The sequence below is a fragment of the Anguilla anguilla genome, chromosome 6 (assembly GCF_013347855.1).
Source record: "Anguilla anguilla isolate fAngAng1 chromosome 6, fAngAng1.pri, whole genome shotgun sequence".
In the NCBI taxonomy this organism is placed as follows: Eukaryota; Metazoa; Chordata; class Actinopteri; order Anguilliformes; family Anguillidae; genus Anguilla; species Anguilla anguilla.
Window position 1 is genome coordinate 33,197,431 of NC_049206.1, and position 16,855 is coordinate 33,214,285.

The 16,855-nt window shown below is 38.7% G+C and overlaps 1 protein-coding gene across 1 annotated transcript in view; it reads right to left on the bottom strand.

Moving 5' to 3' along the window:
• Positions 1-10,128: 10,128 nt before the first annotated feature.
• The window catches only part of pth2 (parathyroid hormone 2), a 42,031-nt gene continuing 35,304 nt past the window's right edge, over positions 10,129-16,855 (bottom strand). Inside the window, 2 exon segments of the mRNA XM_035423602.1 lie at positions 10,129-10,475; positions 10,478-10,574. Of these exon segments, the coding sequence (XP_035279493.1) occupies positions 10,192-10,475; positions 10,478-10,523 (330 nt within the window). The 5' untranslated portion in view covers positions 10,524-10,574 and the 3' untranslated portion in view covers positions 10,129-10,191.

A 16,855-nucleotide genomic window follows, 5' to 3' on the forward strand; every position in this document is an offset into this window, starting at 1 on the left:
GACTAGTTCCGGGTAGCAGGGTAACATTATATTAACATAATAATATTTAAACTATTAGTAACCGTAATAACACCATTTAACATAATGCTAGAATAAACTGGGGTATAAGAATACTATTAGTGCCTTGCACTACAATATCTTATCTTAACTTAAATAAATGAAAGTGTATGTCAGGGGTGCCAAATATGTCGATCACAGAGGCCATGCTGATAGATCACCGTGTCATTTAAAAAAATGCCTAATTCTTCTCATTTTCATCCCATTCCCTACGACTTCTGCCTGATGACAGGTATGCTTAATTGACGTGAAATGTGGTCAATCTGAGAACTTTGTTACATTAAGAGTGTCCATTCATTTACCAGTATGGTATGGTCATGTAAATGACAAATATTATGTGATAGCAACACAATAACTTGCATTTTATATGAGGCAGAGCATTTGTGGTGACAATAAATTGGGTCCATTTTAGGCAGGGAATTTTGCTTTAAATATCCGACAGATAATTGTATGAATGTAAAAGCCTGGATTTTGTATAGATATGATATTGGTGTAATGGTCTTACTTCTATGCCAATACAAGTTTCCATACAATTGGCTTATATTTTACGTGATAGTAACAGATAGAAACTTTTCCAATGCAAGTGGCACAGGGAAATTGTGGTGGTGACACGATCTGGTACATTTTAGGTTTTGCTTTCAATATCCAATGGTGTTTTTAATCTAAAACGGGGATTTTCTTTGTCCACCAATGATGCTGGTCTAATGAATGTATTTGCCAATACAGCTAGCCTACGGTTGTACCTACTTGATTTTAGAAAGTACACAGATGGTACTGGCAAACCTAGGCTAGTTAAGCTAGAAGATGTGCCCAACACCAGATATAGAACTGTTCCACACACACACACACACACACACACACACACACACAAAATGTTGGCTAGTGGTTCTACGCAGTATTATTAAGTATACTCATAAATTAAATAGTTGGATTTACTAAATTAATAAAATTGTTGGATTTGCTTAATAAAATTCTAGACATGTTGCACGTGATTAAGTAGCCTGTATGTGACGTCTTCAGCTTAATTAGTTTGTCCTATCGTTCTTAATAACATTGCGTGCAGCCACTGTCCAACAATCTTTTCTTATTTTCTTACACTATCACCCTACCACCCCACAAGCCCTGTGACATACCTGCTGTGAAGAAATCATTATCTTGTGCCAGTTTCTATACGGACTGGTAACATTACCTAATGGGCCGAAGTGCAACGCTGTTTTACTGCTCATTAATTTCACAGCCATTTGCACTACTAACGTTATACACTTGATCTGTCGTGTCGTTATCAAGGTAGTTAATGTTAAACTCAGTCAAAATAGCAAAAGAGGAAAGTGTGGGTGTATTTTATTTGTTTTTCAGAAATATAAGTGAGTTTCCCGCAAAAATTATACAGATGCAAAAGGAAAAGTTTAAATGTTTTATTTTTAGTTACCCAGCAAGGCAGCGTGATGAGTGAGAGGTTTTCATGAGTCCGAGGGGGGATTTGAACCTAGCCTGTCACTCATCCAAAAAAGCATACCTGGCGAGCTACTAGTGAAGGAGACATAGGAACAACAAAATTTTGCTCTTTTAAACAAGTGCACTTGTATAAATGTCATTTTGCGTGTGCATCAGGTGTTTTATTGATTGATGTACCTAAATGTCCAATGGGGAGACATTATTTGTGGGCTTGGAGCATTTGTGATGATGTAATCAGGCAGGACACAGAAGAAGGAAAATATGTTTGGGGCTTTATTGTGTGGACGTGTGAAGTTGTTTGTGAATACTGTCTGTTGAAATGGGGTCAGAAGGTACAGAAAAGAATGTTTATAAGGGCTGAGAGTATGTGGTCTTTGCGGTTATTTCTGTAGGGAATCCTGAAAAATGCCAAACTCTGTGCTGCATAGGTATGGAGCATGCTGCCCCCGCCAAGGCCTAACTTGGCAGGATGGCATACCTGCCATTCCAAAGTGGCCGGGATTACTTCAGCTTCTCCGGTAGATTCAAATCAAATTACAGATTGAGTGTCACAAGGCATTACTGGTAGATTTAAATCTCATAAAAAAAACACGTTTTCAACGTACAAAAATGCCAAGTTACTCAAAAGTATTGATATCAAAATGACGCAAGTTACGGTACTACAAACAATATAGGCTATCTTGCCTCACCGAAATGACATAAGATGTATTTCAAAGCAATGCTACCCAATATTTCCTCATTCTTTCAAGTCACTTGGCCCTGTGTTTTGTAATCTTACCATTTTACAATGTCATGCAAATTTTGTGTCAGATCAAAGAGTCAAATATTTCGAATTGCCTCACGGAACACATTGAAATTAATGTACAAAACTGCTTCTGAGTAAACTACAGGAAGCATGTTTCTCCAGAAAACATGTTTATACTTACTTCTGAACTGAATTTGAGTACATGTGCAAGTTATTGTATATTTGCTACGTACAATAAATACTGCATGTAAAATACATATTGTACATACATACATAGACAACTTCTTTATCCCCATGGGGACATTTCTTCCCTCGCAGCATGTTACATTCACATTTACGAACACACACGTATACCAAGAAACATACTATCATTCACGCAACTGAAAGGGCTGGGCAGCGAAATACATGCATACCAATACAAATTGGACATATACATGCCTATTCAATCAATCTTGATTGTGAGAGAGCCATCAACACATATGTTTGGCCTGTCCATGTAGTGCATGCTTATACACAGGGCCAAGTGGCTTGAAAGAACTGAGGAAATATTGGGTAGCATTGCTTTGAAATACATCTTATGTCATTTCGGTGAGGCAAGATAGCCTATATTGTTTGTAGTACCGTAACTTGGCGTCATTTTGATATCAATACTTTTGAGTAACTTGGCATTTTTGTACGTTGAAAACGTGTTTTTTTATGAGATATCATTTCTTTTTGCAAGGCGTTTTATGACGAGAGTGAGAAATGCGACCCTGCAAGAAACGGTTGTGGATTATGGCTATCGTTGTGTGAATCTGTACAGTCTGATGAGCGTGTACCGTTCAGCAGTTTCGGTTTGCTATATATGTAAAACAGTGGCTGTGAGAAAGGATGCAGTGGCGTAAGCATAAACGCATCAGAAACGCAGATGGAATATGGTATGTACTCACGGATTTGACGTCCATCCAACGAGCCTTGACTGACAAAAGAATCAACAAGCCCGTAGAATTATAATTCCCTAGGTCGCAACTTGTGTAGCCTTCTGTCCTGACCCGTTGTCTGTTATTTTGTGGAGATGCACTTTTAGTGTTTGTAAGGTTTATCCTTCTGTCCTGCTCCGTTGTCTTATTTCGTGGAGATGCACTTTTAGTGTTTGTAAGGTTTATAAGGCATTTTGATAGGCTTATCTGCAGGTAGGAATCCTCTTCGCTGTTTTGCTGAACTAGAACCGGAAAACATGATCGTGGAGAATAGGAGCAGACCCATACGTCCCAGCAGGCTTTGCATATGAGAGAATAACAACAGTGTGAGAGAAATTAAGATGAAATTACGAAATTCCGTAGTTGAAACAATATGTTTTTAGCAGAATGGGCATGTAGGTGAAGGTTGACATGATCACGGAGTATAGTGCGAAGTAAATGGAGTGACCATGAGTGAACTTATATTCCTTATCAAACGGTATATATAACAGTCGGTATTGAACATTAGTTGTTGAAGTGGAGGGTTAAATAACATTACATTACAGGCAAATAATGTGTGCAATCTGTTGCACTAATGTGCTTTTCTCATGTTCAGTGCTAGTAGTTATACTTATGAGTGAATAATGATTTTAATTGTAATGTTTTAATGCGGAGTTGCAGAACGTACATACGTAGTAATTGTGTGTAGCCTATGAATGTAGAAACGTGGCGTTTGCTGATATGAAGGTTTTGTACGGTAGCCAAGTGAAGAAATATAGTTAGTAGAAATGGCACAGTGGTGAACTGGTGTAACTGTTTAATAAAAGGAATACATTTGCCGTCATGAAATGCATATGGGTGCCGTGAGTGAGTTTTGGTAAAGCAAATATAAGCGTAAGAAAACGTTAGTGTAAAAGAGGAAATGATCTGCCTGAGGGCGAGTCGGGATTCAAGCCTCAAACCGGAGGTTTACCACTCTGTGACTTTGTTAGTGCAGCACCATGCCATAGCTATGCAATGCGTGAAATATCATTAGCAAACCTGCAGGTGGTTTTAAAGAACACAAGTAAGCACAGAAGAGCTCCCGTTGAATCCATATATCTTAGCAATATTGTAGCCGGTTAATAACTGAACGTACAGACGGTAAGTCATAATGCATATAGCTTAGCAATATTGTAGCCGGTTAATAACTGAACGGTGAACGGCGGTTAGATATGGTGCAAAAGCAATAATTGATAAGTAGGCTAGTAGACAATTATTAGTGAGGGTTGAAGCAGGTTAAAGAAACGTGTTCCTCGCTGGGCTTGAACCTCTGACCCCGTGTTCCCAAGACTGTAACCTTACCCTCTAGGCCACAGGCGGACTAGCTGTTTAAGCTGGAAATGTTTCAGAGTAAAAATGTATGGGTATTTTGCGTGTGTATGCGCGTTTTTGATTGGGTCGTGTAGGTGCAGATTTGCTGGTGTCAGTGAAATGTCCAATGGGGAGACATGTTGTTAGTGGGATAGGCGGCAGGAAAAATAAGAATGAGAAGAAGAAGAAGAAAGAAGAAGAAAGAGAAGAAGAAGAAGAAGAAGAGAAAAGGAGAAAAACGCAAAATCCCCTTAGTTTGGGGCTTTATTGTGTGGACATGTGAAGTTGTTTATGAATTCTGTCTGTTGAAATGGGGTCAGAACGTACAGAATTTAATGTTTTTAAGGGCTGAGTGTCTGTTGTGGTTATTTCTGTGGGGAACCCTGAAAAGTGCCAAACTCTCGGTGCTGTATAGGTATGGGGCATGCCCAGGCGTAACTTGGCGGGATGGCATACCTGCCATCCCAATGTTACTCCCAACAATGCCATCCATCAGTGTTAGGCTTAATGTTGCTTTCTTGTGATAATAGCAAGCTAGCTAGCTACCCAAATAATGTGACAGAAATAGTGACTGTGAATTTACCAAACGTTCATGACAAATTTTTTCTGAATTTCTAATTGTTGTTAATATTTGCAAGCTAACATTAACAAGATGCTTAGCTACTAAACCACTGGCCTTTCTGTTTTATGCCAAATTGACTGCTCCAGCAGCATCTGTCTGCTCCAGCAGTCTGAGGTAAGCTAATCTGTGGGCGCTGATAAACTGTACAAAATACAACCTCGTCGTTTTTAAAAAATCGCTGGCAAATTCATTTGCCCTGTCCCTGATCTTTATTTATAAATGATGCCTCATTAGCTCCTCAGTAGTAAATCTTATTGTTGACATTATTGTTTGTTTTCTGCCACTTTTACACAAACTGACCCTCACCACGACACGTGACCCACCTGTCACACGAGGGAGCCGTTGTGTTAACTTTGTGAATGACTTATTTTACAACATTCAAATTCTGTGCAATTCCACTGAGTTCTTGTTGGAATTCTGGGGGTGTGGATTCCATAAAGGCCAAGTGATCTCTATTTGCTTACAGTAAATGAAACATTCTGACTCGATATTTAGAATGGTTTTATTTTATTTTAGAATAGATCTAAATTATGTCTTCCTGAACACGCAGCAAAGCCAACATCTTGTAAGACATAGCCTATTCTCTCTTCTTATTCTCCAAAATTAACACTAGAAAGGCCAGCCAACACCTCTGGGCGTTTGGAATTTAAAATACAAATTGCTTCAACACCGCAAAAGCAATACCCTCCTTCTTCCATGACTTTTCCATAGCTGGACTTAAAATGGTAAATGGACCGCATTTATATAGCGCTTTTATCCAAAGCGCTTTACAATTGATGCCTCTCATTCGCCAGAGCAGTTAGGGGTTAGGTGTCTTGCTCAAGGACACTTCGACACACCCAGGACGGGGTTTGAACCGGCAACCCTCCGACTGCCAGACAATCGGTCTTACCTCCTGAGCTATGTCGCCCCTTCTTAAAATAAGTGCATTGTTAGAATTCTAAAATATCGACTCATTAAAGAACTACAAGCATTTTGTTCCAGCTTATTCACAAAACCCCCCTGCCAGACAATAGGTGACAGATGCTGATACCCACGTGTGAATGGGTTGCTCTCTCCTCAGGCATGCTATTCAGCGACTGAATGACGACACTTTGATATGAGTTTCTGAGTCAAGCGCTATCAAATCTAATTTCGCACATATAATCTATAATGGTGGTGTTGGTGGTGAACCCAATTGCAGAGAAAAGCAGCAGCAGGAGACTTGGACTAAGTGCAAAAAATAATAGAGACTTTACTGAGTCAAAACAGGATGTGAAACATACAGAAAGCTAGGAGAGCTCAAAACAAAGAACTAAATACTCAAGGGTATGTATCACGTTCAGAGAGCGCCTGATCAGAGGCCAGCACAAAGCAGCAGGCATGAAGGCTCGAGACTGAGGGACAAGCAAGGCAACTAAGGCTGAATAATTGCCACAACTAATTAGCTCTCAGTAGACAACAGGTGAAACACATAATCACATAATCAAGAGTTCGTGATGATTATGATGTCCTCTGGTGACCAGCATGAGGGGGTGCAGCTTGAATCCTCACATAATCACAAGAAATTAATTCACTGCAATCGTTAGATGATTTACTTTGATTATTGACTTCCGCATGGGAATCAATAATTGTGGGACTTGTAGTCATAGACATGATGAGTTTTATAACTCTTTTGAGAAAACACCTCTGACATACTTTCAGTTTTTCTTTGATGAAACGGTGACTTTGATGAAAAATCACACAAGCGAATAGGACCAGAGAAAGCACTGGAATTACTGATGACTTCATCATGGACCTGGCATACAAGCTGCGTGAAAATTACATGAAGTTGAAGACAGAAGCAGCAGCCACCCAAAGCAGCTATGGTCGCCGCATCACCTTGCACACCCATCACTTCTGGGAAGAAAACGTAGTGCCAGGTTGACAAATACAGTCAGAATAAGGCTAAACACAACTGCAATGAAATACATTTTTTGGATGCATCCCTGCTCACCACAACATCCAAAGCTGTGCATTCCCTGTGGAATTGATCAGTAAGAGGAGAGAGAAAGTGCATATGTAAAAGTTCCAATCACAGTGGTACTGTATGATATGGGCAGTTATTGTTGCAGCCATAGAAAGCACTAAAAATGAGTAAAGTTACTGAGCTGCCATTTGTTATATGCATGAAATATCTGTAATTGTTATGATTACAACACAGAGCATAAACAGTGGGGTGCAAAAATGTGGGCACCACTGGGTTAAATATCTGTTACAATTAATCTTTAAGTGATCGAAAGCCAAACCTGCAACCTGATAGGACCTTTCTGCAAATTAAAAATTTTTGTTTTCATTTTTACTGTTTTTAAATGATAAAAAAGGGAAAAGGGCCCTGTGCAAAAGTTTGGGTACTTTTAAAAAATTATTCTTTGTTACTTTTTAAAAGATAATTACTAATGCCCAGACCCAGGTGGATTACTCATTAGGGCTTAAATGAGTCAGGTGAATATAATTCCAGGGCTGAACTATTATTCTGCCTTCTAAAATATCCGACTGTGGTGGCTGTTTCTGTCTGGTGTTAACAATCATGGGTTCTTCTAAACAGTTGTCCAAGGATGTCAGAATCAAGATGGTTCACTTCACCAACACGGAGGAGGTTATAAAAAAAAACTCTCAACGTTTCAAACTACCTATTTCTACTGTTAGAAACAATATCAGAAAATGGAAGATAAATGAAACAGTTGAAGTCAAGGCAAGGTCTGGAAGACCAAGAAAATTTCACATAGAATGGCCCGAAACCTCATGAGAAATGCTCAGGGCAACCCACACATCACCACAAAAGAGCTGCAAAAAAAAGTAGCTCACACAGGTCTAGCTGTTCACAGGACAACAATACAACGTTAACGTTATGCTTTAGGGTTGTGTGGCAGCTGGGAGCACAGAAAATATTGTGCGCGTGGAAGGAAGAATGGATTCCACCAAATATCAAGAAATTCTAGAGGCTAATATTTGAAAGTCAGTCCAGACATTGAAGTTGAAGAGAGGTTGGGTATTCCAGCAAGACAATGATCCAAAGCATACCTCAAAATCATCAATGAGTACTTTCAGGAAAGACAGATGAAGGTTTTGGAATGGCCACCACAGTCCCCAGACTTAAATATTATTGAAATTCTGTGGAGAGATCTTAAACATGCCGTGCATGCAAGGAGGCCGAAGAATATTTCTGAGCTAGAAGTGTTCTGCCACAAGGAATGGAGAAAAATTCCAAAAGCAAGAATCGAATGGCTCTTAGCTAGCTACAGGAAGTGTTTACAAGCTGTTATAGTTGCCCGAGGAGGAGTTACAAAGTACTAACTAACAGGGTTCCCAAACTTTTGCACAGAGCCATTTTTTATTATATTGAAACTGGAAAAAAATTTAAATAAAAAGTAATTTGCTTTAAAAGAAAGAAGAAATGTGTCACGTTTATTTAACTCCATTATCTGGTCAATTGCAGCTTGTAAATTCACAGACCTTACAATCCTGCCAAGTTTCATTTTCTTTTTACCATACCATATAGGAGTTTTAAGAGTTATCACTGGAGAAAATAATAAACAGGACTAAAATACGGATCCAACAGGTTCGCTTGGACTCATAAAATCCATTTTAATTTGAGACAGTACTTCCTTCCAGTACCAGTGCAAGATATTCACTTTCAAAGTTAAGAACCAGTGAGGCATGGTTTACATGCAGATGGCCTAGCCTTGGGATAGCTCTACTGCACTGCCTAGCTTAAATCCCTAATGTTAGCCAAACTACTTTTTGTAGTAAACTAAATTTTAATAGAAGGTACAGTTTATCCCACAATGAAATTGCTGAGATTTTCAGCTATACAGCTATATTTCAAAATGTTAAGTCTGAGCAGCACGGTTTAAATATCAGATGGCTTAAATGTGTCAAGAATCATAGTCTATATGCACTGAGGATGGACAAGAATTATACATCAGGCAATAATGAAAATGTTTCTCCATTTTTGCACCCCTGATCCACAGTGCAGCTAACCAGTACAAGCCAAGGTTCCTACATTTTTGTAGGCCCTCCCTCACAAATACCACATATTCCACACAAACACATACACAGAAATATCCATCCATGCATGCACCGGAATACTTTGTGGAAAAATAGACGGTAAGTTACACTACATGGCCAAAAGTATGTGGACACCTGACATCCAACATCTCATCCAAATTATGGGCATTAATATGTAGCCTAGCTTTATATTAGATGTTGGAGCAGGGATATGCTTCCTTTCAGCCAGAAAAGCATTAGTGAGGTCGGGCACTGATTGCGCAATTAGGCCTGGCTCACAGTTGGCTTTCCAATCGATTCCAAAGGTGCCTGGATGGCGTCGAGGTTAGGGCTTGAGTAGGCCAATCAAACTTTTTCCACACTGTTCATCGACAAAGCTATTTCTATATGTACCATCGCTATGTTCCCTGGTGCACTGTCATGATGAAACAGGAATGGGCCGTCTACAAACTGCTGGGGAAGCACAGAATCATCTAGAATGTCAGTGTATACTGTAGCAATAAGATTTGCCTTTACTGGAACTAAAGGGCCTAGCCCAAACCGCAAAAAAACAGCCCCAGACCAAGGGGTGTCCAGATACGTTTGTTTATGCAGTGTCCTTACAGCCTCTTAATAGCCTTCTTATATAATGGGTAAAAACATAAAATTAAAAATTCCTTCAAAAGCAATAATAATGTTGCTCAGTAGAAACAACAATGCACTGATCTGTGGGTATACACTTTTCTGTGACATTAACAAAGCCTTTTGAACATGTTATTGCGTGTGTGAGTGTGTGTGAGAAAGAGAGAGAGAAGACCCTGACCTGACTGAACAGAAATATGTGAGAAACCATGCCAACTTAAAAAAACACAGGTTTTCCAGACATTTCATAAGGCTCAATCACTTAATGGTGTTATGCTCACATTTTATTAATTTGAAATATGGTTACACTTATAGTACAGGAAAAATTTATATTTTTGATCTTTCAAAAATTTTGCTTTTTTGTAGGGTTTTCATGGGGAATTGACAACCAGCAGCTTCTGCATATACGAGTTGAGCCACTTCTGTCTCTCCATGGCTGTTAACAGCTTACTCTTCTGCCGAAAAGCAGCATCATCTGCCACAACAATGTTCCTCTTTTTCTCGTTACCTGCCCATGGGGGGCAAGTTTGGTGGCCTGTTCTTACTGAGCTCTGCTCTTCGATAAGGGCCTCCATGTGTGATTGGCTGACAGGAAGCCAGGAGTCACTGGCCATCACCTGAGACTTTGGTTTGGGGGTGAAGGACTTTGGGCTGACATCATCTGAATGCTCCAGTCATGCAGACAGAAGGAGGGATACAGCATCTCCACAGTGCCAATTTGGACACCTCTTGACCAATGGGAGGAGATGAGAACCTGGAAGTAAACAATGAAAGAGAGCAAATTGAAAAACTTTTAAAATTATTTAACCTGTTAAAATGACAATCAATTCTGTTCTCATTTGCTATAATCTTGTAAGGCGCAACAGAAAAAAAATATTTGAATTTTTTTACATAATACAATTTTATTATAAAATGTTCCTTTAAGTGTAGGATTCAGCATAGTATGATATGAGTTTTAAGATTAAAACTAGAGACTCATGTCCCCTACGTACCAAAATTAATTGCTTGGTCTTTGGAGGATAATAACCTAAGGGAATCAAATTAGGTAAGTAATGGCTGCTGGGAAGCTCATTATGATAGGCACTGTTCTAGTGCATGGATGGGTTCCACAGTCTGGTATTGAATCTGGACCATGCCAGTGCTGTTAGCCCCTCCGGACACAACAAAACATCCAGGAATGGTACATTCACTACACATGAAGTGTCTTCTTCTGACTCATGTCTGTTATGTAAAAGATCCAACTTACAAATGGTTGTTTTACAAAAAGTTTTATCATTTTAAAGCTTTTCACCATACTGCTCTCACAAAGTTTGTGGCAAATTCACACAAACAAGAAGTGAAGCATAACTCCCAAATTTTGAATGCGAATGTGACAACTTTCACAAATGTATTTCGCTCATGGCCTCAAGGGCTTTTGACCACAGGTTTTATGCTCTATAGTGCCAACTTCAGGAAAGGCATGTTTTGTGCGTTTTTTGATCATAATTCTGGAATCCTCTGGCCTGGATAAAAAAATGTGGTACCTTTAGAATCAGTAAAGAGGACTGAATAGGATTTATACAGTTAATTTCTGCCATATGTCATTTTCTGTCATTTAAAATGTTGCATTTCACAGCCAAAATGTATTCCAGAGACAATGTTCCAATATTCACAAAAAACTGGATTATGACCCTTTGGATTATGCTGATGAAAAGTTATCAAAATAACTTTTCCACACCTTTCACCATACCTCTCTCATCAATTTGTTTTTGGCAAATTCACATAAACAAGAAGTGAGGCATAACTGAATGCTTCATGTGAATGGGACAAAACCTTCACAGATGTATTTACTGATAAAAAGTTATCAAAATAATTTTTGTAATCCAAAGTGGTTGGCCACAAATGCACTTTTAAAACTTGACATCTGGGCCAATGTCCACAAAAAACTGGATTATGACCCTTTGGAGGATATGCTGATGAAAAGTTATCAAATAATTTTTCCACTCAAAAGCCTTTCACCATACCTCTCTCATCAATTTGTTTTTGGCAAATTCACGTAAACAAGAAGTGAGGCATAACTAAATGCTTCATGTGAATGGAACAAAACCTTCACAGATGCATTTACTGATAAAAAGTTATCAAAATAATTTTTGTAATCCAAAGTGGTTGGCCACAAATGCACTTTTAAAACTTGTGGTGAATATTAGTAAAAATACAACTTGTAATGTAAAGGAACATAAATTTTCACCTGACTGTGCTCTATGTGTACTATGTGTAGGCTACTTAAGCTTTATTACAGAGATGAGGTGTCATTCACAACAGCATCTGTCTCTTAATTTGTTTTTGTACCTCAGTCACAAGTATTTCTGCCATTCCTTCAGGCCAAACTGTGGTTGTCTATTGATTTCTCAGGCCTGATAGCCCTACAGGGGGTATTAGTTTAGTGCATCAAAAACCAAAGCAAGAGCAAACCGTACCATAGCAAAAGCATGAGCCCTGCAACTGAGTGTTTGATTCCTGGTCACGCCATTATCAGCCATGGCCAAAGCAACAATTGACTCATTCTTGGTGGGCAATGATAGGGGGCTAGTTATGTTGGTTTAATCACCCTCTATCTAGTGACACTCCTGGTCAAACCTGCCGCCTGTGGATGCACAAACCGAGAATATGCCATGTAATTGCTGAATCTTGATTCATATTTGATCTGCAATGCCTTGTTTGACAGTTTTATCCAAGTTTCATGAGCCTACGCTGTACAAATAATAGACACACGACCCCACTCCACCCACTCCAGTATGCAATTTTCAGAATTGTGTCATTGGCAGAGCCAGGCTGAAACTGTGAGTGCAATTACTCTTTAAATACTTGTAATTCTTCCTGCTTTTGTTCATCTAGTGTGGTAACACGCTGTGTGACTGTAGGTGTGTATAACACAAAACCCGCTTTCCTTAGTTACTGTTATTAATTCTGAGAAGCTTTTACTTCAGAAAGCAAGTTTCCATAGAAAACCCATTGAGAGGACCAATGAGTTATATTAACCACTTGAGTTATATTAAGCCCCTAGTGGTCGGCACGTTGGCGTGCCGAGATTACTGAGCTCAGACATTCAGTGCTACTGCAACCAAAGTATGAGTTAAAAACAGAAACACGTTGTTTTAGTTTCATTAGTAGACGATACACGACAACCATGCCGAATACGGAGTTTTGCAGCGCCACCATTGTCGCTCTGGCCGTTCATTTAACACGCACCCCCTCCCTGCAGTCTCATCTACAACTACACCCCCCACCCATGACATAATGGACAATATTGTCTATCTGGGCATTCATAAAAATATTCTTTCACCTCTAAAAATTGTACTCCATCATAGCAACAAGATAAACCCGACAATAGCACTAAGATATGTCAATACAGCAGTGAAAAGGCTGCTCACTGAATAACGAAATAAACGAGACAATGTTTTAAAAAATGATACCATGTCATTCTACAGTCAATATCTCAGACTAAATATTGAATAAATATACAACCTTACTGTTGGTTTTACGTGTAGAGATGTCCCTTTTGAGACTGAGTGGTCATATATTGTCTTGGACAATCCGTTTTGTGAAATATACGCGCATCTGTGATGCCTGGGTGCCTTCAAAAATAGCTGTGCGTAATACCACACCTGTTGTTCACGGTGCTGTCGCCCTTTTTAGTACAGCCTGGCTTGACTGACAATTCATTTATTCAGTAGATGAGAGTATAAGCTTTCTAACGATGTATAACATGTCTGATTTTGCTTTTGGAATAGCGTTTTATCGGTCAGCGTAACCAATAATTTTCTTATCATCACATTCACTTACGCAGTCACTCTGGGGTAGCAGTAAAAGACGCTGCACCTAACGAAACGTTGTCAACAATTTTTCATAATTTCTTGGAGAGTACTATTATTATTGAGGACTTCTGGGCATAGCTAAGCCAAATGTTTGCTGATAGACCTTTCTGACATTGTTTTCTGGAGCAAAACAGAAGCGGATAGGACTTGATTTACTGTCTCTGTCTCTACTGAACACAGATAAAATTTCATCATTGCTATGTAAGTATTACCTCTCAAAATATTTTGGTTATATGCATTATTTTTTAAATTGAGTGTCTTTAAATAGGTTAGTGGTATTATATAATGTGGATATTTACACTATTGTAAGCGTTAGTAGTGTAATAGTTTTTGTGATGCATGCAACAGTGGTGAGTTTTGGAACATTGCCAAAACGTGGTGAATGGTTGAAAATTGTTTTCACATCTTCCCATCCCCAGCTGTCATTATGCTGAGAAATACCTAAACCATTTTTATTGATAGTATTTGAGTTTCTCTGTAAACATGTGAAAACACGCTGGTATAATAAAACAATGACGGTAAATATAGCCTATATATATAGTCCGCTTTGTTCCGTTGCTACCATAATGTACCATAATATAACACACTTTCATATGTCTACAGCTGCAGTTTTTATTTATTATTTGAAATATGTATTATTATTCTATCTGTCTCTGAGGCGCTCTGAAATGTGCATTCTCTGCTAAGCTGAACAATGGATTGGAATATGTGTCTGACGTAGTGTTGCAGGGTATACCAAAATTTCAGCACTTTTTTGGTACTTTAACGTAAAGTAACGGTTCAGTATTAGAATTTTCCGACGTTCGGTACTTTTGGGTCAAATGTAAAAGCCAGGGAAATGTATCTCCCGCATTACTGATTGAGAGGATGAAAAGTGTAATTTGTCAGAATCTTCGCTAGATGGCAGTAGCAACTAAGGTAGCCAAGTCAGGTGACGTGCGCTTGCGCATTCATGCTTGTTGATACAGCGCAAGCTTCGACTCAGTTCACTTCAGTACCAATAGGTGTTCTAATTTGGAAATATTTTATTATAGGAAGATGCTCTATTGTTATGAAAATATGCTGTTTTCAGATCTATTTTAAAGTGAAAGACCTGTTTAAAGATTATTTAGGTTACAATTGTTTAATTTTTGAAATATATTTAATATATTTTTCTATTGTTTAGTGTTGTAACACTATAGGCCTATGCTTATTAATATGTTGAACAGGCTTCAACTTAAAGGTTGTTAATAAACCAGGTTGTTAATAAACCGTGAATTCGAAAATGAGGTCAACCCTTGTGGACATTACGTTTCTGTTCTCTTAAAGTAATTTCAGTATCGTTAGGTACCGAGTATCGAATCAGTATCGTTTCAGTTTCAAGTATCGTTTCAGTATCGTGTATAGTGATAGTAAGCCTGGTATCGGTATCAAAGTCAAAATTTTGGTATGGTGACAACATTAGTCTGACGCCTTTTTTAGTTGCGGCGTGGATGCGCTGCAGCTCTACATACACGCCAGGCCATCTAAGTGTTACGACATAGTAAAGGTCTTTACAGCAAGTGGCCAGGACAGATCCATGGCGACGTAACTAAGTAATCTCTTAGCACAAAATTGACCATAAGTCATCAATATTTTATACAATCATTATGATATTCAGTAGATATGTTGGGTGCACATATATGATCATGAGGACAAAACCATTTTAAAATAGCCCCATAGGGGGCGCAATAGTGCCAATGCTTGGACCCCTCCCAAGCCCGCTTGCGGCTTTAATTTTGAAAATATTATTCAGCTGATATGGTTTTCTGGAGTAAGTCAGAAGAGGAAAGCGACAGCATTGATTCTCTGGAGGAGGATGTCTGTGAGCATGGATTTAATATTTGATATGTACACTACCGGTCAAAAGTTTTAGAACACCCCCATTTTTTCAATTTTATTGAAATTTAAGCAGTTCAAGTCCAGAGAATGACCTGAAATGGTATAAAGGTGAGCGGTAAAGTGCAAGAGGTAAAAAAAAAAAAAGTTTAGGTTACCAAAAACTGAAGAATAATGTAAATTTCAGAGTTTATTTATTTATTTGTACAATATTGCACTGCAGGAAGTAGTATATTGCTATCATAATGGCGAGAAAAGGCAATTAACAAAGGAAGAAAGACAGACCATTATAACTCTTAAAAATGTAGGTCTTTCCTTTAGAGAAATTGCAAAGAAAGCCAACGTGTCAGTGAGTACAGTTTCCTACTCCATCAAAAGGCACTTGGAAACCAGAGGAAACTCTGACAGGAGGAGGCCCGGCAGACCCAAAGCCACAACAGAATCAGAAGTTTCTGAGAGTCAACAGCTTGCGTGATAGGTGGCTCACAGGACAACAGCTTCAAGCACAGCTTAACAGTGGTCGAAGTAAGCAAGTCTCAGTTTCAACTGTAAAGAGAAGACTTCGAGCTGCATGTTTGACAGGTCGAGTGGAAGTACAAAAGCCATTGCTAAAATGGCAAAATAAGAAAAAGAGGCTTGCCGGGGACATGAAGCACCCGGCAGTGGACTACTGAAGACTGGAAGACAGCCCAAAGAAAAATCTTTTCCTCAGGATAGTCTTTTCTTTAACTCTTAAGAAAGTAATAAGATCTCAATTGTACATCTTTTTGAGATCACTTCAATCTGAATTGTTGCTCCTAAGACCCCCTTAGGAGAAAAGATGAGATAATGAGAGAATGAATTTGAGACTTCAGTAAGACAAATGGATATTGAATTGAGATGCGGTTGTTTCTCATGAGGTCACTATAAGAAAACTGAGACATATTTGAGAAGAATCGTGAGATCCTAGGAGTCATAGCTGAGTTTTCTTGAGCTCTTTCTCTGATCTCATGGTCCCATGTTCAGGAGACTTAAATTAGACTTATTTAAGATCATTTAGAGATCTCTTGTTTTGATCAGAGTAGAGACATAAATGAGATTATATGTGGTTTGTTTCTCCTGAGCTGAATTGAGAAGTAGGAGAAAAAGCCTTTGTGTCTCACCTTAGTATTAAAAATAGCTCATTCGTGTCTAGGAGAAATATAGGAAAGCAACTATGAGATCTCTTCTTGGATTTTGCTTTCCTATGGGTACGTCTTATGGACTGGATGAATCAGAAATTTGAAATCTTCGGTTACTCACGGCAGGGTTTTTGTATGCTGCCGAGTAGAATGAAAGGATGGTT